This window comes from Pleurodeles waltl, chromosome 11 (assembly GCF_031143425.1).
Source record: "Pleurodeles waltl isolate 20211129_DDA chromosome 11, aPleWal1.hap1.20221129, whole genome shotgun sequence".
Lineage (NCBI taxonomy): Eukaryota > Metazoa > Chordata > Amphibia > Caudata > Salamandridae > Pleurodeles > Pleurodeles waltl.
The window spans coordinates 83,853,668-83,881,220 of record NC_090450.1 but is presented as its reverse complement, the minus strand read 5'-3'; the positions used below and the strand labels follow the sequence as shown (position 1 = coordinate 83,881,220).

The window sequence follows — 27,553 nt, the reverse complement described above, 5'->3', positions numbered from 1 at the left end:
ACACAGCAGAACATAACGTTCCCTACCACTTCACAGAAAAAAAACCGTGTTCTTATTTTGGGGCAGTTTTCTTAGAACACAGGCTGTTTTATTATAAAACCTCTCTCTGCCCCCTAAACGTTAGAGGGGAGTTCCAATCAGGAACTGCCACCACATGCTGTTGCTTCATTGCAGCTGTCTGCTTAAACTGGACGTATTTTCCACCTACATGGGAGAGGACTCTCTGTAGACCAACAGCCCTTTGTTACTATCACATTCAGGTATGGGGAATGGATTTTCCCAGGGATCTTGAAGGGCGGATTAGGGCCAACACTGCTGGGCCCGAATATAGTACTTTAGCAGCATAGGTAGGAATTCCTGTATTTAGCTTTGTGACACTATGGTGGGACTTTTATGTTTCACTTTAAAATACATTAAACCAAGTCCTGCATCTGTTTGTCCTTTGTGTGAGATGAATTTACCAGAGAAAATAAGATCTGCTCCACCACGATTTCCCTGAGAAATCAAATGTCAAGCACACTGCTGCCACAAATCGACTCTACCCCTCGACACAGTTCCCTAACGTGCGCGCATGCACACACGGCCTCTCTCTGGCATGCACACACTCTCCCCAAGCGCGCACATCACTAACAGACCACTAGCCAGCCTCATATATGAATTCAACTCATGAGTGCCCCACCCAAAACATTTTTACTCAGTTGGCAAAGTGCAAGGATCCGTGGCAGCACTTTAGCAGGGCTGATCAGAAGATCAGCTGTTTTGGCATCTACAAATTTGGTTAAAAACAGAGCTGGCTTCTACATCTGCTGCTTGGCCTGCGGTTGTCAGGGGCCTGCTAGATCTGTGGAGACCGCTTTTAGCTTTATGGGCAGAGCGCCAGCCTATGGAACCAGCAAAACTGCTTTGAATTCTGGTAAGCATGAACTTATTTTTTGTTGGACCACCACAAATCTTCAGGAAGGCATTCATAATATCTAAGAGCTTGAATTTAGTAATTGAGCAACTTCTAGTCTGACTGTCACAAGTCCAGGCCTCTGCATTGGGACACCTGCCCAACGAGCCTGCATTCATTCGGATGGCCCTGTAGGATTAGAAATAGCTAACTCAATCCCTTTTACAACATTCCCTCCTCTCCCAGTAAGGCTTATTGGCCCACAGGGTGGGAAAGGGGGGGGAGAATTAAGAGATCAGCTATAACCCCGTAAAAAAAGTTTGAGAAAAATGTTGTCAAGCTGTGTATTTTTGACATCCTTTCACTGAGCGAATCATTCAATCTCACAGTGCCTATAAACAATGAATGAGTCTGTGTAATGTACTAGGTGCTAATTTAAAGCATTCCAGTGCCTTTAGACATACTTCGCCCAATATAAAACCGAAACAAAACAGGATTCATTAGCAGCAATGCCATTTGGGGTCAGGCACAAAAGGAATGAATGTATTGTCCTTAGCCTTTATTTATTGTAGTGGAAGTGTCCTGCATTTCATCCACAGTGCAGGTAGGTGACATGTTTATTTGACTGACTTTCTCAGATCATGTTTAAAAACCACTTACTTTTAATAAATGCTTTCTAAATAATCTGATATGTTCAAGAATGAAAATGTCACTTACCCAGTGTACATCTGTTCGTGGCATCAGTCGCTGAAGATTCACATGTTGTGCATAGCCCGCCATCTGGTGTTGGGTCGGAGTGTTACAAGTTGTTTTTCTTCGAAGAAGTCTTTCGAGTCACGGGACCGAGTGACTCCTCCTCTTTGTCTCCATTGCGCATGGGCGTCGACTCCATCTTCGATTGTTTTCCCCGCAGAGGGTGAGGTAGGAGTTGTGTTGTAGTAACAGTGCCCATGCAATGGAGTGACTAAGTATGTACCTATTAAAGGTTTAAATAATATATTTACAAATGTACAAAGCTTAAGCTAACTTCCGAGCTGCTACAGGCTCCCGGGGAGGCGGGTGGGCACATGTGAATCTTCAGCGACTGATGCAACGAACAGATGTACACTGGGTAAGTGACATTTTCAGTTCGATGGCATTTGTCGCTGGAGATACACATGTTGTGCATAGACTAGTAAGCAGTTATCTCCCCAAAAGCGGTGGCTCAGCCTGTAGGAGTGGAAGTAGTTTGAAATAAGGTTCTTAACACGGCTTGACCTACTGTGGCTTGTTGTGCGGATAGCACGTCTATACAGTAGTGCTTGGTGAACGTGTGAGGCGTAGACCATGTGGCTGCCTTACATATTTTGTGCATTGGAATATTTCCTAGAAAGGCCATGGTAGCACCTTTCTTTCTGGTTGAGTGTGCCCTTGGTGTAATGGGCAGCTGTCGTTTTGCTTTAAGGTAGCAGATTTGGATGCACTTAACTATCCATCTGGCTATACCTTGTTTTGATATTGGGTTTCCTGCATGAGGTTTTTGGAATGCAATAAATAGTTGTTTAGTTTTCCTGATGTTTTTTGTTCTGTCAATGTAGTACATTAATGCTCTTTTGACATCTAATGTATGTAGTGCCCTCTCAGCTACGGAATCTGGCTGTGGGAAGAACACTGGTAGTTCTACCGTTTGATTTAGGTGGAACGGTGAAATAACCTTTGGTAAAAATTTAGGATTAGTCCTTAGGACTTCCTTATTTTTGTGTAGTTGGATAAAAGGTTCTTGTATTGTAAACGCTTGAATTTAGCTCACTCTTCGTAGAGATGTGATGGCGATGAGAAATGCAACTTTCCAGGTTAGGAACTGTATTTCGCAAGAGTGCATGGGTTCGAAAGGTGGACCCATGAGTCTTGTTAGGACAACATTGAGGTTCCATGAAGGAACGGGAGGTGTCCTTGGTGGTATAATTCTTTTAAGGCCTTCCATAAATGCTTTAATGACTGGTATCCTATATAGTGAAGTTGAATAGGTAATCTGCAGGTATGCAGATATTGCCGCAAGGTGTATTTTAATGGAAGAGAAAGCTAGGTTAGATTTTTGTAAGTGTAGCAAGTAACCCACTACATCTTTTGGAGATGCGTGTAATGGTTGGATCTGATTATGATGGCAGTAGCAAACGAACCTCTTCCATTTGCTTGCATAGCAGTGTCTAGTGGATGGCCTTCTGGCTTGCTTTATGACTTCCATACATTCTTGGGTAAGTTCTAAGTGTCCGAATTCTAGGATTTCAGGAGCCAGATTGCTAGATTCAGCGATGCTGGATCTGGATGCCTGATCTGTTGGTTGTGTTGCGTTGCGTTAACAGATCTGGCCTGTTGGGCAATTTGATGTGGGGTACTACTGATAGGTCTAGCAGTGTTGTGTACCAGGGTTGCCTTGCCCAAGTTGGTGCTATCAATATGAGTTTGAGTTTGTTTTGACTTAATTTGTTTACTAGATAAGGAAGGAGAGGGAGAGGGGGGGAAAGCGTATGCAAATATCCCTGACCAGTTTATCCATAGGGCATTGCCCTGGGACTGCCTGTGTGGGTATCTGGATGCGAAGTTTTGGCATTTTGCGTTCTCTTTTGTTGCAAACAAGTCTATTTGAGGCGTTCCCAAAGTCTGAAGTAAGTGTTTAGAATTTGGGGGTGAATTTCCCATTCGTGGACCTGTTGGTGATCTCGAGAGAGATTGTCTGCAAGTTGATTCTGGATCCCTGGAATAAACTGTGCTATTAGGCGAATGTGGTTGTGAATTGCCCATCGCCATATCTTCTGTGCTAGAAGGTTCAACTGCGTTGAGTGTGTCCCCCCCCTGTTTGTTTAGATAATACATTGTTGTCATGTTGTCTGTTTTGACAAGAATGTATTTGTGAGTTATGATTGGTTGGAAAACCTTTAGTGCTTGAAAAACTGCTAGCAGTTCTAGGTGATTTATATGCAGTTTTGTTTGATGAACGTTCCATTGTCCTTGTATGCTGTGTTGATCGAGGTGTGCTCCCCACCCCGTCATGGAAGCATCTGTTATTACGTAATGTGGCACTGGGTCTTGGAAAGGCCGCCCTTTGTTTAAATTTATACTGTTCCACCATAGAAGCGAGAGATATGTTTGGCGGTCTATCAACACCAGATCTAGAAGGTGACCCTGTGCTTGTGACCATTGTGATGCTAGGCACTGTTGTAAGGGCCTCATGTGCAGTCTTGCGTTCGGGACAATGGCTATGCATGAGGACATCATGCCTAGGAGTTGTAATATCATTTTTGCTTGTACTTTTTGTGTTGGGTACATGCGTCGTATGATATTGTTGAAATTTTGAATTCTTTGTCGATTTGGAGTGGCTAGTCCTTTTGTTGTGTCTATTATGGCTCCTAGGTATTGTTGTACCTTGCACGGCAGAATGTGTGATTTTGCAAAGTTGACGGTGAAACCAAGTTTGTAGAGGTTTTGTATGACCTGATCTGTGTGGTGTGAGCACCTTGTCAGTGAGTTGGTCTTGATTAGCCAGTCGTCTAGATACGGGAATACGTGTATTTGCTGCCTTCTGATGTGTGCAGCCACTACTGCTAGACATTTTGTAAAGACTCTTGGTGCGGTTGTTAAACCAAACGGCAATACTTTGAATTGGTAATGTATTCCTTTGAATACAAACCTTAGGTATTTCCTGTGCGATTGATGTATTGGTATATGGAAATACGCGTCTTTGAGGTCTAAGGTTGTCATGTAGTCCTGTAGTTTTAGCAATGGTAACACTTCTTGTAGCGTGACCATGTGAGAGTGTTCTGATTTGATGTAGGTGTTTAGTATTCGGAGGTCTAGGATTGGTCTCAGTGTTTTGTCCTTTTTTGGTATTAAGAAGTACAGTGAATAAACTCCTGTGTTTATTTGTGACTTTGGTACTAGCTCGATTGCATTCTTTTGCAACAATGCTTGGACTTCTATTTCTAGAAGGTCGGAATGTTGTTTCGATAAATTCTGTGCTTTTGGTGGTATGTTTGGAGGGATTTGTAGGAATTCTATGCAATAACCATGTTGGATAATTGCTAAGACCCAAGTGTCTGTAGTTATTTCTTTCCATGCTTGGTAGTAATGACCTATTCTTCCCCCCACTGGTGTTGTGTGGAGGGGATGAGTGACATGTGAGTCACTGCTTGGTTGTAGGGGTTTTGGGGCTTTGAAATTTTCCCCTATTCCTAGGGAATTGTCCCCCTCTATATTGGCCCCGAAAGCCTCCCCTGTACTGTCCCTGGTAGCTGGACGGTGTTGCCTGTGAGGTGCTGGCTTGTGTGGCCTGACCCCGAAACCCCCCTCTAAAGGTTGTCTTGCGGAAGGTGCTGTAAGTGCCTCTGCTCTGCGGGGAGTAGAGTGCGCCCATGGCTTTAGCAGTGTCAGTGTCCTTTTTCAGTTTCTCAATTGCCGTGTCCACCTCTGGTCCGAACAGTTGTTTGTCATTGAAGGGCATATTGAGCACTGCCTGCTGTATCTCTGGTTTAAAACCAGACGTTCGTAGACATGCGTGCCTTCTTATAGTCACAGATGTGTTAATTGTTCTTGCAGCTGTGTCCACTGCGTCCATAGAGGAGCGAATCTGATTATTAGATATGTTCTGTCCTTCCTCAACCACCTGTTTCGCCCTCTTTTGTAGTTCCTTGGGTAGATGCGCAATGAGGTGTTGCATCTCGTCCCAATGGGCTCTGTCATAGCGTGCAAGTAGTGCTTGAGAGTTAGCGATGCGCCACTGGTTTGCAGCTTGTACTGCGACTCTTACCGGCTGCATCGAACTTGCGGCTCTCTATCTGGGGGTGGTGCATCCCCAGATGTGTGGGAGTTTGCTCTCTTGCGAGCTGCTCCTACTACGACGGAATCTGGTGGCAGCTGTGTGGTGATGAAAACAGGGTCTGTGGGAGGTGCTTTGTATTTCTTTTCAACCCTTGGTGTGATTGCCCTACTCTTGACCGGCTCCTTGAAGATTTCCTTTGCGTGCCGAAGCATTCCTGGGAGCATAGGCAGGCTTTGGTAGGAGCTGTGGGTGGATGAGAGGGTGTTGAATAAGAAGTCATCCTCGACTGGTTCTGAGTGGAGGTTTACGTTGTGGAACTCTGCCGCTCTAGCCACCACTTGTGAATAAGCTGTGCTGTCTTCTGGTGGTGAGGGCTTTGTGGGATACGCCTCTGGACTGTTGTCCGACACTGGGGCGTCATATAAGTCCCAAGCGTCTTGGTCCTGGTCACCTTGGCTCACGGTGGTGTGAGCCGGGGAATGTGATGGAGTTTGTGCTGGCGAAACGTTAGTTACAGGTGGAGGAGAGGGTGGCGGAGTTACCTTTTTCACCATTTTTGTTTGTGGTGCTTGGTCTGTCTGAAACTCCAGTCTCCTTTTTCTCCTAATAGGGGGAAGTGTGCTTATTTTCCCTGTTCCTTCCTGTATGAAAATACGTTTCTGCGTATGGTCTACTTCGGTGGATTGCAACTCTTCCTCAAATCTATGCTTTCGCATCTGAGAGGACAAGGACTGCTCCTCTGAATAGGAACCGGTAACTGGGTCGGTTGCGGGTCGTTTCGGCACCGAAACCCTGTCTGTATTCTTTTTCGGCTCCGAGGTGACCTTTTTTAGAGTCGAAACCTCTCGGCGTCGATCTTCCTCGGTGCCGCTGTCTCGGCGTCGAGCCGTTTCGGCACCGCTATCTCGGCGTCGATCTTTCTCAGCAGCACTTTCTCGGTCCCGAGAAGGCTGCGTGCCGGTGTCTCGACCGGAGTCGGACGATCTCGGCACTGTTTCGGCCTTTTTCGGTGCCGATGGTCGGTCACCGAATTTATGGGTCGAGCCACGGCCTGGTGGCAGTGGCGTCCCCTGGGCCTTGTCACTTTTCTTTTGTTTCTTCGACGTCTTACTCACAGTTCTTTGATCGTCGAATTCCTCGGAGTCCGATTCGTGGATCGAGAAGGTTTCTTCTTCCTCTTGTTCCTCGAACTATCGGTGCGCTGTCGGCGTGGACGCCATCTGAAGTCTCCTGGCTCGACGGTCACGAAGTGTCTTTCGGGACCGGAACGCACGACAGGCCTCGCAAGTCTCTTCACTGTGCTCAGGCGACAGGCACAGGTTACAGACCAAATGTTGGTCTGTATACGGGTATTTGTTGTGGCATTTGGGACAGAAACGGAACGGGGTCCGTTCCATCAGCGTTGTTGTACACGCGGTCGGGCTGACCAGGCCCCGACGGGGGATCGAAAGCTACCCCGAAGGGCACCGGAGCTCTTCAATCTTCGATGCGGTGTCGATTCTATCTAAGCCGATCCCGAACGCAACAATACCGACGTAATCTTCCGATAGTTAGCTAACTTTCCGTTCCGAAACTCGGAGCGACAGGAACACGTCCGAACCCGATGGCGGAAAGAAAACAATCGAAGATGGAGTCGACGCCCATGTGCAATGGAGACAAAGAGGAGGAGTCACTCGGTCCCGTGACTCGAAAGACTTCTTCGAAGAAAAACAACTTGTAACACTCCGACCCAACACCAGATGGCGGGCTATGCACAACATGTGTATCTCCAGCGACAGATGCCATCGAACTTACACTTTCTTGAACTTTGAAGGCAAGTTTATAATATTCTAGCATGATGTTGGTTACATGATTTTCATTCACTATATGTGCGACTCGGATACTATCTTCGCACGCCCACTTCTTTTCCCAGGTGCTCCTTCTGCTAGATTGCTATATTCTGGGGCTAGGGGCCTGTGCATAAAAAAAGCATAGAACAGCAGCACAGATCACAGAAGCTGCTGATGTGATAAAACATTGTTTTAAACTATGGAAATTTAAAGCTGGACAGAAACACAAAAAAAAGCACAATCTCAAACTGTTTGTATATGATGCTGATAGAACAAGGCTAGTTAGGGGAATGAATGGCTCCGTTAGGCTGTTATCCTTTAAGTGCTGATTTTAGAACATGATGTACTTTTTTGCAAATTAACTATGAAACCACTACAAAGGCTTAATTGATGTTTGACATTCAGTGCTGGAAGAAGAAAAATGTTCTGCAGTGAATACATAAATTTGTGGTCAAGACATGTCATGAGAAAGGGTTTGCAGTCAAAAGGAACAGTCACAAAAACCAGTCTTGCAGTTAACGTACACGTTTTCTGTTTTTTTGAGAAAGAAATTGGCAACAAGGTTAGATATCACAGTATATCTGTAGAGCTCAATTGTTCACAACGGCAGCATTATAAAATATCTTATGGGATTAAGGCACCTTCTGCCGATATGTTTGCGTGCCCAGCAATATCTAAGGCATAATAATAGCAAGAGAACTCTGGCGGTTAATGCCGTTGCAGGAGACAGTTGGAGTTCTCTGCTTGCAGTTATGACTCAATGTTGCATAGATAGTGTGTCTCCTGCAAAGCACATTATTTCATGTAGATAGGTAAATTGGTTCTTGCTTTTGACACAGATCATTTTATTATTTGCAGTTCATACATTGCAGTCCTAATATAGCACAGTGAGCTACAAATCCACATCAACGTGTTGCTTGCAAACAGCAAAACGCAGATTTAGAACCTTAGGGGCAGATTTAAGAGCCACTTGCGCCATAATATCACCACATCAGCATTTTTTGGTGCGAACGTACCAATATTATGGCAAAAACACTGTGCCAGATTTACAAAATGGCGCAACCCCAGTACCAGGCATAATCTATTTCTTTGCGTCATTTTCAACACCTGCTCCGAGCAGGCTTTAAAAGGAGGGCAAACCATTATTTATAATGTGCCCCCATGTACAGTTCACTGGGTGCAGCACCACTTTTCTTAAATCTGTACTTTAATGTTTTCTTTCTCAATTTTTCCATATAAGGTGCTAAAAAGTGTTCCTTTGTGTAGTAATAAAGTGTTATAACTAAAGACAACCCCAAGCACTGAGTTATATTTTAAATCCTGACTTCTTGCTCCTCTTATCTATGCATTCTTAACATACAAAGTCTACTTTCTTACAGTACATGCTATGCATTCTTAACATACAATGTCAACCTTCTATAGTACATGCATATAACACATACAAGGGGGAAAAAACTCAAAAACCTGCCTCTTAAGTACATGACTTGTAAAGTGATAAGCCATGTGCATTTATTTCCTTCCCCTCCATTGCACTGGCACCTAGGTATTAGGCTCCAGGTGGCTCTCAATCAGGATTCATCTTCAACAAAAGGAGGCCTGATGGCCCTTTACATTAGGATTTTGTTTTTAGCCTAGCTGGAATTTTAAATAAGAATAACCCTTCACTGCCTGCAGATTCCTGCTCAGAAAGAGAAGCTGACAACCTGCAGGTGCTGCTAAATGTGTTCCAGAGTCAGATGGTTACACTGGGAAAGGCTGGGAAAAGTTTCAGCATATTTTACTGGGTCCTGCCAAGATCCCAGTTCTCACTTAATAATAGCTGTCTCATTTTCTGAGTGCTTGGATCTACCCTGCTGTTCAATAAAATCTTATAATGGTACAACCTTATGAGTGCGTGTTTTTGTTTTTTAAACCTAGGGTGTAGGTGCCACAAGAGTAAACAATTTATGTCATGGTTGTTTTTAACTACATTGCAAAACTCTCAAGACCCTGTTAGATAGAGCTATATGTGTAAAATGCCCTGGTTTTAGTTCTTGTTGTAAACAAGAGTTGAGAGTGGCAATTGTCACAGATTTATATTCCTGAGCACATCATTCGCAAGAATATTAAGGGCCTCAAACTCACCAGGTCTGAAGACCGCCAGTTTGGTCTTCCGCCTCTGGCCCTATTACGAGTTTCCTGCTGGCCCAGCAGGAAACTACCCACAACATTGACACCGGCTTGTAATTGAGCCGGTGGCAATGTTGCAGTGTATCGGGTGCAACAGCACCGGTCTTGCTTTCCACTGCCTGTAACTTCCAGCAGTGAAAAAGGCTGTTGTCGGCTAAAAAGAGGCCACCACAAATCTGGCGGTCCTAGGACTGGCATATTCTTAATTCTGGCCTCAGTTTCTTGGTGCACAGCCTTGATCATGGCGCACAGAGATCTTGCACTGCTGCACACAGAGGTAAAAAATTAGAGGGAACATTGCCCCCTGGGTACTGGTGAGGTACTGCTAGCTGGCCGGAAGGGTTAGGCTAATAGTGGTCACGGTGTGGGACTAGACTCAGTTCCTCACAATTCGGTAGTGCTGCCGCCTGACTCCAGCTTTCTCATTGTTATGAGACCCAAAAAAGGTCTGCATCCGTACTAGACTACAGAGAGCAGGTGGGAGCCAGCATCTTCCCCTCTTTCCATACATTCAGGGGGTGAGATTTGTGCAGTGAAGGTAGTTAAGTTGGATTAGTTGCAGACAGGAGGATACAATCTCGTAAGGGAGCCGTGCAGGCTAGCAGCCTATCCGCATCCTCTATGGGGCCGATGCATGCCTCCCATTTTTGCCTCAAAAGGGTGAAGATGTCAGGGACATGGTTGATCATGGAACAATAAATGCAGGATATCCCAACCTTCCAAACTAATCAGCAGCTGGGCTTCCAGCTGATTATATTTAGGTAGTGCTTCAGGGAACTATTTGCATGAGTCTAGAGTGTCTTAGTTGCAAGTATTTTTTAAATTTGGTCTTAGCTAGGGCATAGTGTGCCTGAATGTCTTGGAAAGACAATGTGTTTCCCTTGCCAGATGTCGCCCAGGCTGGTGATGCAGATGATGTCCCATGCCTGGTAGCCTGGAGGGAGGAAGTGTGCCTGGGGCAGCGACCCTTTCACTGTGGGGTCTGTTGAGTGTGTTGTGCAATCCCATGGAACGCAGTGCCATCCGCCAGGCCTGCAAAACAACTTGGGTTACCTCTGGGAGATGTTTACGGAGTGGATCACCGTGGAGTAGTCCCCAGACTTAGTCAAGGTCTAATAGGGCTAATTTGGCTTGGTACGTGGCGTCATCCCATCCTCCAGTCAGTTGTTGACTACCAGTAATTGCGTGGCTCAGTAGTACAACAGGAGATCAGTCATTGCCACCTTGTAGGAAGTTGGCTCTGTATGTGCTATTTCAAAGTAAGGAATAGCATGCACAGAGTCCAAGGGTTCCCCTTAGAGGTAAAATAGTGGTAAAAATAGATAATACTAATGCTCTATTTTGTGGTAGTGTGGTCGAGCAGTAGGCTTATCCAAGGAGTAGTGTTAAGCATTTGTTGTACATACACATAGACAATAAATGAGGTACACACACTCAGAGACAAATCCAGCCAATAGGTTTTTATATAGAAAAATATCTTTTCTTAGTTTATTTTAAGAACCACAGGTTCAAATTCTACATGTAATATCTCATTCGAAAGGTATTGCAGGTAAGTACTTTAGGAACTTCAAATCATCAAAATTGCATGTATACTTTTCAGGTTATTCACAAATAGCTGTTTTAAAAGTGGACACTTAGTGCAATTTTCACAGTTCCTAGGGGAGGTAAGTATTTGTTAGGTTAACCAGGTAAGTAAGACACTTACAGGGCTTAGTTCTTGGTCCAAGGTAGCCCACCGTTGGGGGTTCAGAGCAACCCCAAAGTCACCACACCAGCAGCTCAGGGCCGGTCAGGTGCAGAGTTCCAAGTGGTGCCCAAAACACATAGGCTAGAATGGAGAGAAGGGGGTGCCCCGGTTCCGGTCTGCTTGCAGGTAAGTACCCGCGTCTTCGGAGAGCAGACCAGGGGGGTTTTGTAGGGCACCGGGGGGGACACAAGCCCACACAGAAATTTCACCCTCAGCAGCGCGGGGGCGGCCGGGTGCAGTGTAGAAACAAGCGTCGGGTTTGTAATAGAAGTCAATGGGAGATCTCGGGATCTCTTCAGCGCTGCAGGCAGGCAAGGGGGGGATTCCTCGGGGAAACCTCCACTTGGGCAAGGGAGAGGGACTCCTGGGGGTCACTTCTCCAGTGAAAGTCCGGTCCTTCAGGTCCTGGGGGCTGCGGGTGCAGGGTCTCTCCCAGGCGTCGGGACTTTAGGTTCAAAGAGTCGCGGTCAGGGGAAGCCTCGGGATTCCCTCTGCAGGCGGCGCTGTGGGGGCTCAGGGGGGACAGGTTTTGGTACTCACAGTCGTAGAGTAGTCCGGGGGTCCTCCCTGAGGTGTTGGATCGCCACCAGCCGAGTCGGGGTCGCCGGGTGCAGTGTTGCAAGTCTCACGCTTCTTGCGGGGAGCTTGCAGGGTTCTTTAAAGTTGCTGGAAACAAAGTTGCAGCTTTTCCTGGAGCAGGTCCGCTGTCCTCGGGAGTTTCTTGTCTTTTCGAAGCAGGGGCAGTCCTCAGAGGATGTCGAGGTCGCTGGTCCCTTTGGAAGGCGTCGCTGGAGCAGGATCTTTGGAAGGCAGGAGACAGGCCGGTGAGTTTCTGGAGCCAAGGCAGTTGTCGTCTTCTGGTCTTCCTCTGCAGGGGTTTTCAGCTAGGCAGTCCTTCTTCTTGTAGTTGCAGGAATCTAATTTTCTAGGGTTCAGGGTAGCCCTTAAATACTAAATTTAAGGGCGTGTTTAGGTCTGGGGGGTTAGCCAATGGCTACTAGCCCTGAGGGTGGGTACACCCCCTTTGTGCCTCCTCCCAAGGGGAGGGGGTCACAATCCTAACCCTATTGGGGGAATCCTCCATCTGCAAGATGGAGGATTTCTAAAAGTTAGAGTCACCTCAGCTCAGGACACCTTAGGGGCTGTCCTGACTGGCCAGTGACTCCTCCTTGTTTTTCTCATTATCTTCTCCGGCCTTGCCGCCAAAAGTGGGGGCCTGGCCGGAGGGGGCGGGCAACTCCACTAGCTGGAGTGTCCTGCTGGGTTGGCACAAAGGAGGTGAGCCTTTGAGGCTCACCGCCAGGTGTGACAATTCCTGCCTGGGAGAGGTGTTAGCATCTCCACCCAGTGCAGGCTTTGTTACTGGCCTCAGAGTGACAAAGGCACTCTCCCCATGGGGCCAGCAACATGTCTCGGTTTGTGGCAGGCTGCTAGAACTAGTCAGCCTACACAGATAGTCGGTTAAGTTTCAGGGGGCACCTCTAAGGTGCCCTCTGGGGTGTATTTTACAATAAAATGTACACTGGCATCAGTGTGCATTTATTGTGCTGAGAAGTTTGATACCAAACTTCCCAGTTTTCAGTGTAGCCATTATGGTGCTGTGGAGTTCGTGTTTGACAGACTCCCAGACCATATACTCTTATGGCTACCCTGCACTTACAATGTCTAAGGTTTTGTTTAGACACTGTAGGGGTACCATGCTCATGCACTGGTACCCTCACCTATGGTATAGTGCACCCTGCCTTAGGGCTGTAAGGCCTGCTAGAGGGGTGTCTTACCTATACTGCATAGGCAGTGAGAGGCTGGCATGGCACCCTGAGGGGAGTGCCATGTCGACTTACTCATTTTGTTCTCACTAGCACACACAGGCTTGTAAGCAGTGTGTCTGTGCTGAGTGAGGGGTCTCTAGGGTGGCATAAGACATGCTGCAGCCCTTAGAGACCTTCCTTGGCATCAGGGCCCTTGGTACTAGAAGTACCAGTTACAAGGGACTTATCTGAATGCCAGGGTGTGCCAATTGTGGATACAATGGTACATTTTAGGTGAAGGAACACTGGTGCTGGGGCCTGGTTAGCAGGGTCCCAGCACTCTTCTCAGTCAAGTCAGCATCAGTATCAGGCAAAAAGTGGGGGGTAACTGCAACAGGGAGCCATTTCTTTACACAAGCCCCCCCCAGCCCACAGGCCAGGAGACTCAGCCCAAGCTGGGAGAGTCTTCCTAGTCTGTCAGGCGAGGAAGAGTAGGAGAAATAGGCTGGTTAGTTGCAGGGCCTACTCTGCCTTACATCCTTCTGTTCAGGTCATTCCCTTTGGGGAACTGACCTACTTCCACAGTGATAGGACCTAGTCTGAATTGCCTCTTGTCTGCCTCTTCAATGTCTCCACCCATTCTTTCTATCTTGGGTTTAGAGGTATCCACCTCTGCTAATCTTATCTTGGCCAGGGTTACCCCTAGCTTACCCAGAGAGGTTACCCAGAGCTGGAGTAACCCCACCATGACCAATAGGGTCAGGGGGCCTAACTTGCTATTTGGCATGGGGTCAGACCACCATGCTAAGGATAGTGCAGCCATAAAGGCTAACACCCAGCAGAGGCCACTGACAGCTGTCAGTGCCCAGAACCACACCTTTAGCTCTTCACCTAAAAGGGAAGGGGCTAAATTACAGGCTTCTTTGGGTTCAGGTTGCCTGTCTGCTGTATTAGAGTGGGGGGTTACCACATCTTGTAGTAAACACCCTTCTTCCACTCTTTCTTCTGTTAGCTGAGGAGCCACCCACTCAGGTTTAACAGTTGCCTGACTAGCCAGGACTTCTTGTGGGTCCGGTTGGACTTTATCAGGGCCATTTTTGGAGTTCTCCCCTACTGGAGCAGAATCTCCTTGGCTTGCTGTAACCTTGGCTAAAGGTTGTCCACCCTTCCTACTCTGTTTTCTTTTCTTCTTCTTCTGGGGCCTGCTTGCATTTACTGCAGAGGCAGGACTTCCAGAATCCTTGGGAGAGGACTGGCACTGGACCAGTTTCTCTCTTGGGCTCTGACTAACCTCTGGGTAGTCATTTCCAAGGAGACAATCAAGGGGGAGGTCTGTACTGACTACTACCCTTCTCCAGCTAAGAGTGCCACCCACTTCTATGGGCACTAAAGCCACAGGCCTCTTAGTGACCCTGTCTAGGCTAACTCTTACCCTGGCAGTCTCACCTGGGATGTACTGGTTTGAGAGCACCAGCCTGTCATGCACAATAGTGTGACTGGCACAAGTGTCTCTCAGGGCAGTGGTTGGGATTCCATTCACCAGTAGGTGGTGGAAGTGTCTACTTCCCTCTGGAATCTCCAACTCACCTGTTGGGCCCTGTTTCCAGTGGAAGGCTATGAAGACCTCCTCATCTGAGGAGTCATCTCCCATGGCTACACTGGTTACCCCTGGAATCTTGTTCTGGGGTTTGTTTTTGGGACAAGAAGTGTCCTTGGTGTGGTGCCCAGACTGTTTACAGTTGTGGCACCATGCCTTAGTGGCATCCCAGTTCTTACCCTGGTACCCACCTTTGTTTTGGGTTGTGTCTTGGGGCCCACCCACCTGTTCTGGTTTTTGGGGGCCTACAGAGGACTCTTTTTCTTTATTTCTAGTGTCACCCACTTTCTCCTGGGGAGTTTTTGTAACCCCTTTCTTTTGGTCACCCCCAGTGGAAGTTTTGGTTACCCTAGTCTTGACCCAGTGGTCTGCCTTCTTTCCCAATTCTTGGGGAGAAATTGGACCTAGGTCTACCAGATACTGATGCAACTTTTCATTGAAGCAGTTACTTAAAATGTGTTCTTTCATAAACAAATTATAAAGCCCAACATAGTCACACACTTCATTTCCAGTTAACCAACCATCTAGTGTTTTTACTGAGTAGTCTACAAAGTCAACCCAGGTCTGGCTCGAGGATTTTTGAGCCCCCCTGAATCTAATTCTATACTCCTCAGTGGAGAATCCAAAGCCCTCAATCAGGGTACCCTTCATGAGGTCATAAGATTCTGCATCTTTTCCAGAGAGTGTGAGGAGTCTATCCCTACACTTTCCAGTGAACATTTCCCAAAGGAGAGCACCCCAGTGAGATCTGTTTACTTTTCTGGTTACACAAGCCCTCTCAAAAGCTGTGAACCATTTGGTGATGTCATCACCATCTTCATATTTTGTTACAATCCCTTTGGGGATTTTTAGGATGTCAGGAGAATCTCTGACCCTATTTAAGTTGCTGCCACCATCGATGGGACCTAGGCCCATCTCTTTTCTTTCCCTTTCTATGGCTAGGAGCTGCTTTTCCAAAGCCAATCTTTTGACCATCCTGGCTAACAGGGGGTCATCTTCACTGAGGCTATCCTCAGTGATTTCAGAGGTGTTGGTCTCTCCTGTGAGGGAACCAGCATCTCTGACTATTATTTTAGGAGTCAGGGTTTGAGGGACCCTGTTCTCCCTAGATAGGACTGGTAGGGGGGAATTTTCCTCCAAGTCACTATCCTCTTCCTCTGAGTTGCCACCCTCAGAGGGGTTGGCCTTTTCAAACTCTGCCAAAAGCTCCTGGAGCTGTATTTTGGTAGGTTTGGGGCCCATTGTTATTTTCTTTATTTTACAGAGTGACCTTAGCTCCCTCATCTTAAGATGGAGGTAAGGTGTGGTGTCGAGTTCCACCACAGTCACATCTGTGCTAGACATTTTGCTTCTAAAAGTTGGAATACTTTTTAAGAATCTACAACTGGTTCTAGAATCTAATTCAAACTTTTACAAACTTTTAAACTCTAAAAGAAATGCTAAACAGGATCTAACACAAGGCCCTAGCAGGTCTTTTAAGAATTTAGAAAACTTTTTCAAATTGCAAAAATCAATTTCTAATGACAATTTTGGAATTTGTCGTGTGATCAGGTATTGGCTGAGTAGTCCAGCAAATGCAAAGTCTTGTATCCCACCGCTGATCCACCAATGTAGGAAGTTGGCTCTGTATGTGCTATTTCAAAGTAAGGAATAGCATGCACAGAGTCCAAGGGTTCCCCTTAGAGGTAAAATAGTGGTAAAAATAGATAATACTAATGCTCTATTTTGTGGTAGTGTGGTCGAGCAGTAGGCTTATCCAAGGAGTAGTGTTAAGCATTTGTTGTACATACACAGACAATAAATGAGGTACACACACTCAGAGACAAATCCAGCCAATAGGTTTTTATATAGAAAAATATCTTTTCTTAGTTTATTTTAAGAACCACAGGTTCAAATTCTACATGTAATATCTCATTCGAAAGGTATTGCAGGTAAGTACTTTAGGAACTTCAAATCATCAAAATTGCATGTATACTTTTCAGGTTATTCACAAATAGCTGTTTTAAAAGTGGACACTTAGTGCAATTTTCACAGTTCCTAGGGGAGGTAAGTATTTGTTAGGTTAACCAGGTAAGTAAGACACTTACAGGGCTTAGTTCTTGGTCCAAGGTAGCCCACCGTTGGGGGTTCAGAGCAACCCCAAAGTCACCACACCAGCAGCTCAGGGCCGGTCAGGTGCAGAGTTCCAAGTGGTGCCCAAAACACATAGGCTAGAATGGAGAGAAGGGGGTGCCCCGGTTCCGGTCTGCTTGCAGGTAAGTACCCGCGTCTTCGGAGGGCAGACCAGGGGGGTTTTGTAGGGCACCGGGGGGGACACAAGCCCACACAGAAATTTCACCCTCAGCAGCGCGGGGGCGGCCGGGTGCAGTGTAGAAACAAGCGTCGGGTTTGTAATAGAAGTCAATGGGAGATCTCGGGATCTCTTCAGCGCTGCAGGCAGGCAAGGGGGGGATTCCTCGGGGAAACCTCCACTTGGGCAAGGGAGAGGGACTCCTGGGGGTCACTTCTCCAGTGAAAGTCCGGTCCTTCAGGTCCTGGGGGCTGCGGGTGCAGGGTCTCTCCCAGGCGTCGGGACTTTAGGTTCAAAGAGTCGCGGTCAGGGGAAGCCTCGGGATTCCCTCTGCAGGCGGCGCTGTGGGGGCTCAGGGGGGACAGGTTTTGGTACTCACAGTCGTAGAGTAGTCCGGGGGTCCTCCCTGAGGTGTTGGATCGCCACCAGCCGAGTCGGGGTCGCCGGGTGCAGTGTTGCAAGTCTCACGCTTCTTGCGGGGAGCTTGCAGGGTTCTTTAAAGTTGCTGGAAACAAAGTTGCAGCTTTTCCTGGAGCAGGTCCGCTGTCCTCGGGAGTTTCTTGTCTTTTCGAAGCAGGGGCAGTCCTCAGAGGATGTCGAGGTCGCTGGTCCCTTTGGAAGGCGTCGCTGGAGCAGGATCTTTGGAAGGCAGGAGACAGGCCGGTGAGTTTCTGGAGCCAAGGCAGTTGTCGTCTTCTGGTCTTCCTCTGCAGGGGTTTTCAGCTAGGCAGTCCTTCTTGTAGTTGCAGGAATCTAATTTTCTAGGGTTCAGGGTAGCCCTTAAATACTAAATTTAAGGGCGTGTTTAGGTCTGGGGGGTTAGTAGCCAATGGCTACTAGCCCTGAGGGTGGGTACACCCCCTTTGTGCCTCCTCCCAAGGGGAGGGGGTCACAATCCTAACCCTATTGGGGGAATCCTCCATCTGCAAGATGGAGGATTTCTAAAAGTTAGAGTCACCTCAGCTCAGGACACCTTAGGGGCTGTCCTGACTGGCCAGTGACTCCTCCTTGTTTTTCTCATTATCTTCTCCGGCCTTGCCGCCAAAAGTGGGGGCCTGGCCGGAGGGGGCGGGCAACTCCACTAGCTGGAGTGTCCTGCTGGGTTGGCACAAAGGAGGTGAGCCTTTGAGGCTCACCGCCAGGTGTGACAATTCCTGCCTGGGAGAGGTGTTAGCATCTCCACCCAGTGCAGGCTTTGTTACTGGCCTCAGAGTGACAAAGGCACTCTCCCCATGGGGCCAGCAACATGTCTCGGTTTGTGGCAGGCTGCTAGAACTAGTCAGCCTACACAGATAGTCGGTTAAGTTTCAGGGGGCACCTCTAAGGTGCCCTCTGGGGTGTATTTTACAATAAAATGTACACTGGCATCAGTGTGCATTTATTGTGCTGAGAAGTTTGATACCAAACTTCCCAGTTTTCAGTGTAGCCATTATGGTGCTGTGGAGTTCGTGTTTGACAGACTCCCAGACCATATACTCTTATGGCTACCCTGCACTTACAATGTCTAAGGTTTTGTTTAGACACTGTAGGGGTACCATGCTCATGCACTGGTACCCTCACCTATGGTATAGTGCACCCTGCCTTAGGGCTGTAAGGCCTGCTAGAGGGGTGTCTTACCTATACTGCATAGGCAGTGAGAGGCTGGCATGGCACCCTGAGGGGAGTGCCATGTCGACTTACTCATTTTGTTCTCACTAGCACACACAGGCTTGTAAGCAGTGTGTCTGTGCTGAGTGAGGGGTCTCTAGGGTGGCATAAGACATGCTGCAGCCCTTAGAGACCTTCCTTGGCATCAGGGCCCTTGGTACTAGAAGTACCAGTTACAAGGGACTTATCTGAATGCCAGGGTGTGCCAATTGTGGATACAATGGTACATTTTAGGTGAAGGAACACTGGTGCTGGGGCCTGGTTAGCAGGGTCCCAGCACTCTTCTCAGTCAAGTCAGCATCAGTATCAGGCAAAAAGTGGGGGGTAACTGCAACAGGGAGCCATTTCTTTACACACCTCATCTGTTCAAACGATAGTCTGCCTTTAGCCCATGCAATACGAGGCAGATGGTAAGCCCACAGAAGAGTGCAGACCATGGAAGTGAGGTCCCTGAATCACCAATCTGAGATCGATACTGGAAAATTCTGGATGATCTAGAGGAAGCGCAGAAGGACCATCGTTTTAAAAAGGATCCAAGGGCCGCCCAGCGTTAAAGGTCTGCTTTCATTCGAGAGAGTCGGGGTTTCATGGTTAGGCTCCAGGTCAACTTGGGGATTTTTTAGCATTCAAAGGTGGGTAAATGAGTTGTAGGAGTTATACTGCGTTCATGGATGGGTAGTTGTAAGGGGTTGTGGGCGTTCATAAGATTCAGGGATAGGCTGCGGTTAAGGGGTAATAAGGTTTCTATCAATCAGAGAAAGCAATGGGTTTTTAAGGAGTGTAGCATTAAGGGGTAATACAGAATTGAAGGCTCAAAGGACAGAGTTAAGGTGTAGTAAGGATTTTTAGGGTTCAAGGAAAGGAAGTGTTAAGGGTTGGTTAGGGTTTTCAGGGTTCAAGGATGGGTAGCGTTAAGGGACATAGAATAGTCGTGTGAAGGAGTAATAAGGAGTTTTTATGGTTCAAAGATGGGTAGTGGTTATGGAATAGTAAGATTTTCTAATTCAATGAAGGGTAGTATAGTGTTTTTAGGGTTTGTTTGAAAGGTCCCTGTAAGTGGCTTTTTTTTAGGGTTCAGAGATGGGTTGCATCTAGGGATAGTAAGTTTTTTTTAGGGTTCAGGAAACAGCAAAGCTGTAGTTAGGAACATTTAGGGATCACGGAAGGATAGCATTAATGGATACCAAGGAGTTTTTAGGGTTCAGGGAAGGGTAGCGTTAAGGGTTGCAAGGCGTTTGAAGCTTTCCGGAAGTGTAGGTTCAAGTGGTAGTGTGGGATTTTTAGGATTCAGGGAATGCAATTTAAAATTATGGTATATTAAATATGTAAGTTATTTAATGTATAGAAGTATTGCATTTGAAGTAAATTTAATATTTCAGTAAATCATTTTTTAAACATGTGATCAATTAAAATGAATAAGTAAATTAACATTTGAGAGCCAGACTACCCTTCTGCCCTCTTCTGCTGCCAGAGAATATGAAACACCATTATCTAGTAGGCATTGGATTTTAGTGACATGTATTTAACCTACAAGTTATGCTGAAACATAATAGCTTGCCTTGATAAACAGCTCCGGCTCAAGCAAAATGATAAATGATTCCAGTTCTTGGAGGGCAAGTACTTTTGTCTGTGGTGGCATATTGCTTCTGCTCAATAAAACATGTACTCTTGCTCACCAACTAAGGCCCCTTTCTGTAGAAGTCCTGAAAACCTTTTTTAGGTTGATCACGTAAGGTCTATGCCAGCTGCACTGTGAAGGCAGATTTAAACATGGAGCTGTGTATGAGAACATAGGTCATCTGAGAGGTTTTCCCCAACAAAGGAGGTCAAGATTAGTCACATTGCAAACATTTTCCCCAGTGCATTACCAAGGTCATTAGGAATGTTTATCCTTTCTGACATTTAATATTGTAATTTCATTTAAAATAACATGGTCTTTCAATGTTTTGTTGGGCATCTTAAAAGGAAGCAGCTCACCTTTTTAGTCCATCTTTTGACACCGTTATAGCCTTTGGTTACCAGCTGCCTGTGGAAAAAGCTGTTGAAGAAGTGAACCTGAAAAAAAATGAAAAATTAAGCTTTTCTCCAAATTTAATTTCTGAATGAAATTAAGGCATTGTAAATTCAAATCAAAACCAAGAATACTGCTTGTAGGAAGTTGGCTCTGTATGCACTATTTCAAAGTAAGGAATAGTATGCACAGAGTCCAAGGGTTCCCCTTAGAGGTAAGATAGTGGCAAAAAGAGATAATACTAATGCTCTATTTCGTGGTAGTGTGGTCGAGCAGTAGGCTTATCAAAGGAGTAGTGTTAAGCATTTGTTGTACATACACACAGGCAATAAATGAGGAACACACACTCAAACAATTCCAGGCCAATAGGTTTTGTTATAGAAAAATATATTTTCTTAGTTTATTTTAAGAACCACAGGTTCAAATTCTACATGTAATATCTCATTTGAAAGGTATTGCAGGTAAGTACTTTAGGAACTTTGAATAATTACAGTAGCATATATACCTTTCACATAAAACACTTTTAAAACAGCTATTTGTGGACAGTGCAATTTTCACAGTTCCTGGGGGAGGTAAAGTATTGTTAGGTTTTGCAGGTAAGTAAACCACCTACGGGGTTAAGATTGGGGTCCAAGGTAGCCCACCGTTGGGGGTTCAGAGCAACCCCAAAGTTACCACACCAGCAGCTCAGGGCCGGTCAGGTGCAGAGTTCAAAGCGGTGCCCAAAACGCATAGGCTTCAATGGAGAGAAGGGGTGCCCTGGCTCCAGTCTGCCAGCAGGTAAGTACCCGCGTCTTCGGAGGGCAGACCAGGGGGGTTTTGTAGGGCACCGGTAGGGGGGGGGGGGGGGGGGGGGGGGGGGGGAGGACACAAGTTCACACAAAAAGTACACCCTCAGCGGCACTGGGGCGGCCGGGTGCAGAGTAGAAACAAGCGTAAGGTTTCCAATGTAAATTAATGGGAGACCAAGGGGTCTCTTCAGTGATGCAGGCAGGCAAGGGGGGGGGGCTCCTCGGGGTAGCCACCACCTGGGCAAGGGAGAGGGCCTCTTGGGGGTCACTCCTGCACTGAAGTTCCGATCCTTCAGGTGCTGGGGGCTGCGGGTGCAGGGTCTTTTCCAGCCGTCGGGATTTTAGAGTCAGGCAGTCGCGGTCAGGGGGAGCCTGGGGATTCCCTCTGCAGGCGTCGCTGTGGGGGCTCATGGGGGACAACTTTGGTTACTCACAGTCTCGGAGTCGCCGGAGGGTCCTCCCTGAGGTGTTGGTTCTCCACCAGTCGAGTCGGGGTCGCCGGGTGCAGTGTTGCAAGTCTCACGCTTCTTGCGGGGATTGCAGGGGTCTTTAAATCTGCTCCTTTGTAACAAAGTTGCAGTCTTTTTGGAGCAGGTCCGCTGTCCTCGGGAGTTTCTGGTTCCTCTAGAAGCAGGGCAGTCCTCTGAGGATTCAGAAGTCGCTGGTCCTTGAGAAAGCGTCACTGGAGCAGGTTTCTTTAGAAGGCAGGAGACAGGCCGGTAGGACTGGGGCCAAAGCAGTTGGTGTCTTCTTTCTTCTTCTGCAGGGGTTTTCAGCTCAGCAGTCGTCTTCTTCGGTAAGTTGCAGGAATCTAAATTCTTAGGTTCAGGGGAGCCCTTAAATACTAAATTTAAGGGCGTGTTTAGGTCTGGGGGGTTAGTAGCCAATGGCTACTAGCTCTGAGGGTGGGTACACCCTCTTTGTGTCTCCTCCCAAGGGGAGGGGGTCACATTCCTATCCCTATTGGGGGAATCCTCCATCTGAAAGATGGAGGATTTCTAAAAGTCAGTCACCTCAGGACACCTTAGGGGCTGTCCTGACTGGCCAGTGACGACTCCTTGTTTTTCTCATTATCTCCTCCTGGACTTGCCGCCAAAAGTGGGGCTGTGTCCAGGAGGCGGGCATCTCCACTAGCTGGAGTGCCCTGGGGCATTGTAACACGAAGCTTGAGCCTTTGAAGCTCACTGCTAGGTGTTACAGTTCCTGCAGGGGGGAGGGTGTGAAGTACCTCCACCCAGAGCAGGCTTTGTTTCTGTCCTCAGAGAGCACAAAGGCTCTCACCGCATGGGGTCAGAAACTCGTCTCTCAGCAGCAGGCTGGCACAGACCAGTCAGTCCTGCACTGAACAATTGGGTAAAATACAGGGGGTATCTCTAAGATGCCCTCTGTGTGCATTTTTTTTATAAATCCAACACTGGCATCAGTGTGGGTTTATTATTCTGAGAAGTTTGATACTAAACTTCCCAGTATTCAGTGTAGCCATTATGGAGCTGTGGAGTTCGTTTTTGACAGACTCCCAGCCCATATACTCTTATGGCTACCCTGCACTTACAATGTCTAAGGTTTTGCTTAGACACTGTAGGGGCATAGTGCTCATGCACATATGCCCTCACCTGTGGTATAGTGCACCTTGCCTTAGGGCTGTAAGGCCTACTAGAGGGGTGACTTACCTATGCCACAGGCAGTGGGAGGTTGGCATGGCACCCTGAGGGGAGTGCCATGTCGACTTAGTCATTTTCTCCCCACCAGCACACACAAGCTGGCAAGCAGTGTGTCTGTGCTGAGTGAGGGGTCCCTAGGGTGGCATAAGACATGCTGCAGCCCTTAGAGACCTTCCCTGGCATCAGGGCCCTTGGTACCAGGGGTACCAGTTACAAGGGACTTACCTAGGTGCCAGGGTTGTGCCAATTGTGGAAACAATGGTACATTTTAGGTGATAGAACACTGGTGCTGGGGCCTGGTTAGCAGGGTCCCAGCACACTTCAGTCAAGTCAGCATCAGTATCAGGCAAAAAGTGGGGGGTAACTGCAACAGGGAGCCATTTCTTTACACTGCTACATCTTAATATTAACAGAAATGCAATGTTTCTTAGAATGGTTACATATTCAAAACGACAGGGAATGAAAATGTGAACATTTTAACCTGATAAACAACAAATTTCAATAATGAATCCAGAGATTTAGTGCATCATCCCCATACAGAGAGAGAACATGAGTGGAGTCACCAATCCTAATACCCTACTGCTCCTTCTCCTAACGCAGTAGGATCGCCAAGGGCTCAATGGTAAGGGCGAACAGCAGTGGCGAGAGGGGGGGGCAGCCCTGCCTGGTACCCCTCCCCACTTCCCATTCCCCTGAAAGGTCTCTCCCTATCTGAACACAAACCGAAGGGCTGGTATACAAGTGGTGCACCCAGCAACAAAAGAGAACCAAATCCCATTCCCTGCAGCACAGCCAAAAGGTACGGCCACTCCACCGTATCAAACGCCTTTTCCAAGTCAAGTGATACTAAAGCCAATTCAGAGGCACTATCCATACACATACATGTGTGAGTCTCTGTAGATTAAGAGTGCATAAAGCCACACTGGTCCTCATCTACCAGTGTGTGGACCACTGTCAACAACTGTGATGCCAGTACTTTGCATAGTATTTTAATATCATTATTTAGCATCGTGAGAGGCCTGTATGACGACGGGTCGGTAGCATCTCTTCCAGGTATCGGCAATTAGCACATTCCCTCATCGTGCGTGGCAGTATCCCGCCGTCTTGAGCCTCAAGACGGACCTCTAATAATTTCCCTCTCGGAGTGACAGAATAGCATTGATAAAACTCTGCAGGAAAGCCATCTCCGCCTGGAGCATTAGATTTGCCGAGGGCCTGGATAGCTACTCCCAACTCCTCCAGGTCTATCTCACTCTACAGTTTCTGCATAAGCCTGGGCACAGGGGAGGAAGGGGTGGTGGGGAAGAAGGGTGGGGCTCGGCAGTCTGGTCAACCCTGATCCATCTAGATATTCCTCAATCCGTCCCGGTGGGCCCACTGCTCCGGCACTATATACTCCAGGTAGATGCTCCACTAATACCTCCAGGACATCTTGACGATTAGTCACAAGATTCCAGTCAGATGTACGGACCTGCAATATAGGAGGAGTTCCTACTCCCATCGTGGTATCCATTTCAGGAGTTTCCTCGATTTGTCCCCCTCCCTATGGAGTCACTGGCGATACACTTTAAGAATGCACCTATCTAGTGAGTTCCAAGCCGACTGCACTTCTGCACAGGAAGCAACTTCTGTCGCACCTCCTGTCATGTCTCCCCAGAGCCCTGCAGTGGCCAATCGGCGTTCCTTTGCCCCCCTCCCCAAAGTAGCCTCCAGTTGGCGCCGCACTCCATATGTCGCACTCATACAAACCCCATGCTTGACAGCCTTAAGGGCCTCACAGCATAAAGCTTTGGTGGTAGCAGAGCTCCAATAAACCTCCAGATAATTCATAAGGGTACTTGCCAGAGCATTGAGACACGCTGGGTCAGTAAAAAAATATCCAGGGGCATGTGCCAGCTGCTTACATGTTGCTTAGGAGGACTCCATAGCAACCCTCAATAAAAACGGGGCATGATCAGAGAGGAACCGCACCAAATGTGTCAACTACGCCAAGGACTGCAGATCAATCCCACTTTACTAATGTTATCCAAACGACTAGAATTGTTGTGTCAGTGAATGGCATGTACATTTGTGACCCTCCGGATGCAGATCCCACCAGCTATCCCTGAACCCTAAATTACACATAATTATCGTGAGAGGCCGACATTAGTTGTTTGGTGCCCAGTAGGGGCGGCTGTCTATATCCGCCTTGCCGCAAATGTGTCTGAAGGGTACCCCCAGGTCCGAACCAGATGGCAACCGCCCCCCACACATAAGAGGAGTAAGTGGTGGAGAAAAATTGTCCCCTCCACTTCTTCCCAAACCGCTGAACCTCCTCTCCCACAAGATGGGTCTCCTGCAAGTAAGCTATGTGTATCTTATTGTGATGGAGGAATGAGTGTACCCTGTAATGTTTGGAGTAGCCCTTTAAACCCCCGATATCCCAGGTTAATATATTCGTACGTTCAGCCATGACAACCTGCTACCTTTTCCCAGCCCTAGAAGGCCATACCGCCCCCCTGACCAGCTGCCCTCTTGTACCCTTCCAGGTATCTGGTGTGTGTGTGGTATGAAATCACGTATGCACTGCATGAATACAATCCCTTTTAAAACAAGGAGCCGTACTGAACAATTCAAAACCCTCACTTAACCTCCCCCTTAACCCCAGACAGTATACCAACTGAAACAACCACCACTGCTAATCCATGAGGTACCATGCTGCCCGACACATAGCCTAACCCCAACCCTCTGAAACATAGCTTACCACTTATAGAGGAGAGGCGTTCCAGCCCCTGTAGCGGTTAACATCCCAACTGGTGGCCATATATCTCAAATCAGAGCACCCATGTCACTTCAAACCCCTCTCTCAGATATAATCAGTACACGACCTTTGCAAAGTCTGAGCGGGCAGAGAAAGAGGACAGAGAAGATCAGAAATGAGGTATACACAGCACATCTAGCAAGAACACAGTCAAGTCGCAGTGCCATCCAGGTCTGCTTCCTCTGCAACCTCTATCCCTGTCGGACCATGTGTCACATCTCGATGAGTCAATGCTTTCGTGCCGTTCTCCTGGATCTTGATCCTGGTCAGGTTTGCCCCTCCTCCTGACGACAACTCCCGCGGTCCATCTATCTCTTGAGACCTCCAGTTTGAGTCGAGGGTCCCCTGGGCGATCCCAGCCCCTTTCCTCCAATGCCTCCAGCCATTTCAACACATCTTCCAGCGTATCGAAAAAATGGGACTTGCCGCCATGGAGTACCTTCAGCCGGGTGGGATACAGCAGCGCGTATCGAATGTTCAGCAAGCGTAAATTAGCCTTGATCGCCAAGGATCCCTTCCAAGACCCTTGTACTTTTGTTAGTGTAATCTGGGTATTTTGAGATCCTATGATAGTCAAGGTGGACAGACTTGATTCCTCAACTGGCCTGAAGGATGCAGTCTTTATCTTTATAGTTGAGTATTCGGGCTATGATGGTTCTTGGCGGCGCTCCGAGCCGACGGGCCCACCAGTGCATGGTGCGCGCTTTCAATCACAAATAATGGGGACAGCCCAACGGGCTTCAACATCTCCTGAATACAACGCTCCACAAATGCCTCTGTGGCGGACACCTCTGCTTGCTCCAGGAACCTGATGAAATGGACATTGTTGCAACAGGACCTGCCCTCTGCATTGTCCACCCTGGCCTCGAGGGTCTTGGCTCTGGGGCTGACCCCTGCCATCTGTTTCCGCAGGGTGGTAACCTCTGCCCAGAGATTGGACCCTCTGCGATTTGCACAGTCAGCTACCTTCCGAAGGTCCGCCCGGAGACTGACCTCAATTGCCACTGACTCAATCTTCCCCTCGTGGGCCTCTCTGGATCCCTGTATCGCAACTAGCAGTTCCACTCTCGTGGGCTCTCCGGCAGGGAAAGCCAACCCTGTATCTTCTCTGTGCCCATCCGGGCGTGTCTCCTACTGTGTAGGCTGGGCCAGGGTGGTGTACAGCTCCATCGTGCTGCCCTGCAGTGGGGCCAATCGCTTACTTTTACCCATAGTTGGGGGTCTGGTGTGGAGTACTTTGAATCCCCCTTGAAGAGTAACAGCCAGAGTCTGCCAACAGGATTAGTCTTTTGGAGGGGGTGGGGTGGGGGTGGGGTGGGGGGGGGTGGGGGGGGGGGGGGGGGGGGGGGAGGGAAATGGGGAGCAACTCCTGCTAGCCAAATGTTGCCAGGCGACCACCAACTGTCTCTCGTCACTCAGATCCACACCCCCAGTCGAATAAAGAGGGGCCCCCTCATCCAAGGGGTCCAGCGGTGAACCAGGACCCACACACCGCTCCAAAGCCTGTGTCACTCCACTGCGGTCTCACTATGCCTCAGAGTCCCTCAAGGACAAACGCGCACAGCGGGCCCACGCA

General features: G+C 47.8%; 1 protein-coding gene across 3 annotated transcripts in view; it reads right to left on the bottom strand.

The window, feature by feature from the left end:
* SENP5 (SUMO specific peptidase 5) overlaps positions 1–27,553 on the bottom strand; it is a 181,011-nt gene that overhangs the window by 77,200 nt on the left and 76,258 nt on the right. For all 3 annotated transcript variants that reach the window (XM_069213134.1, XM_069213133.1, XM_069213135.1), the window contains exon 6: positions 20,692–20,769. In XM_069213134.1, the coding sequence (XP_069069235.1) occupies positions 20,692–20,769 (78 nt within the window). The remainder of the gene's footprint in view (positions 1–20,691; positions 20,770–27,553) is intronic.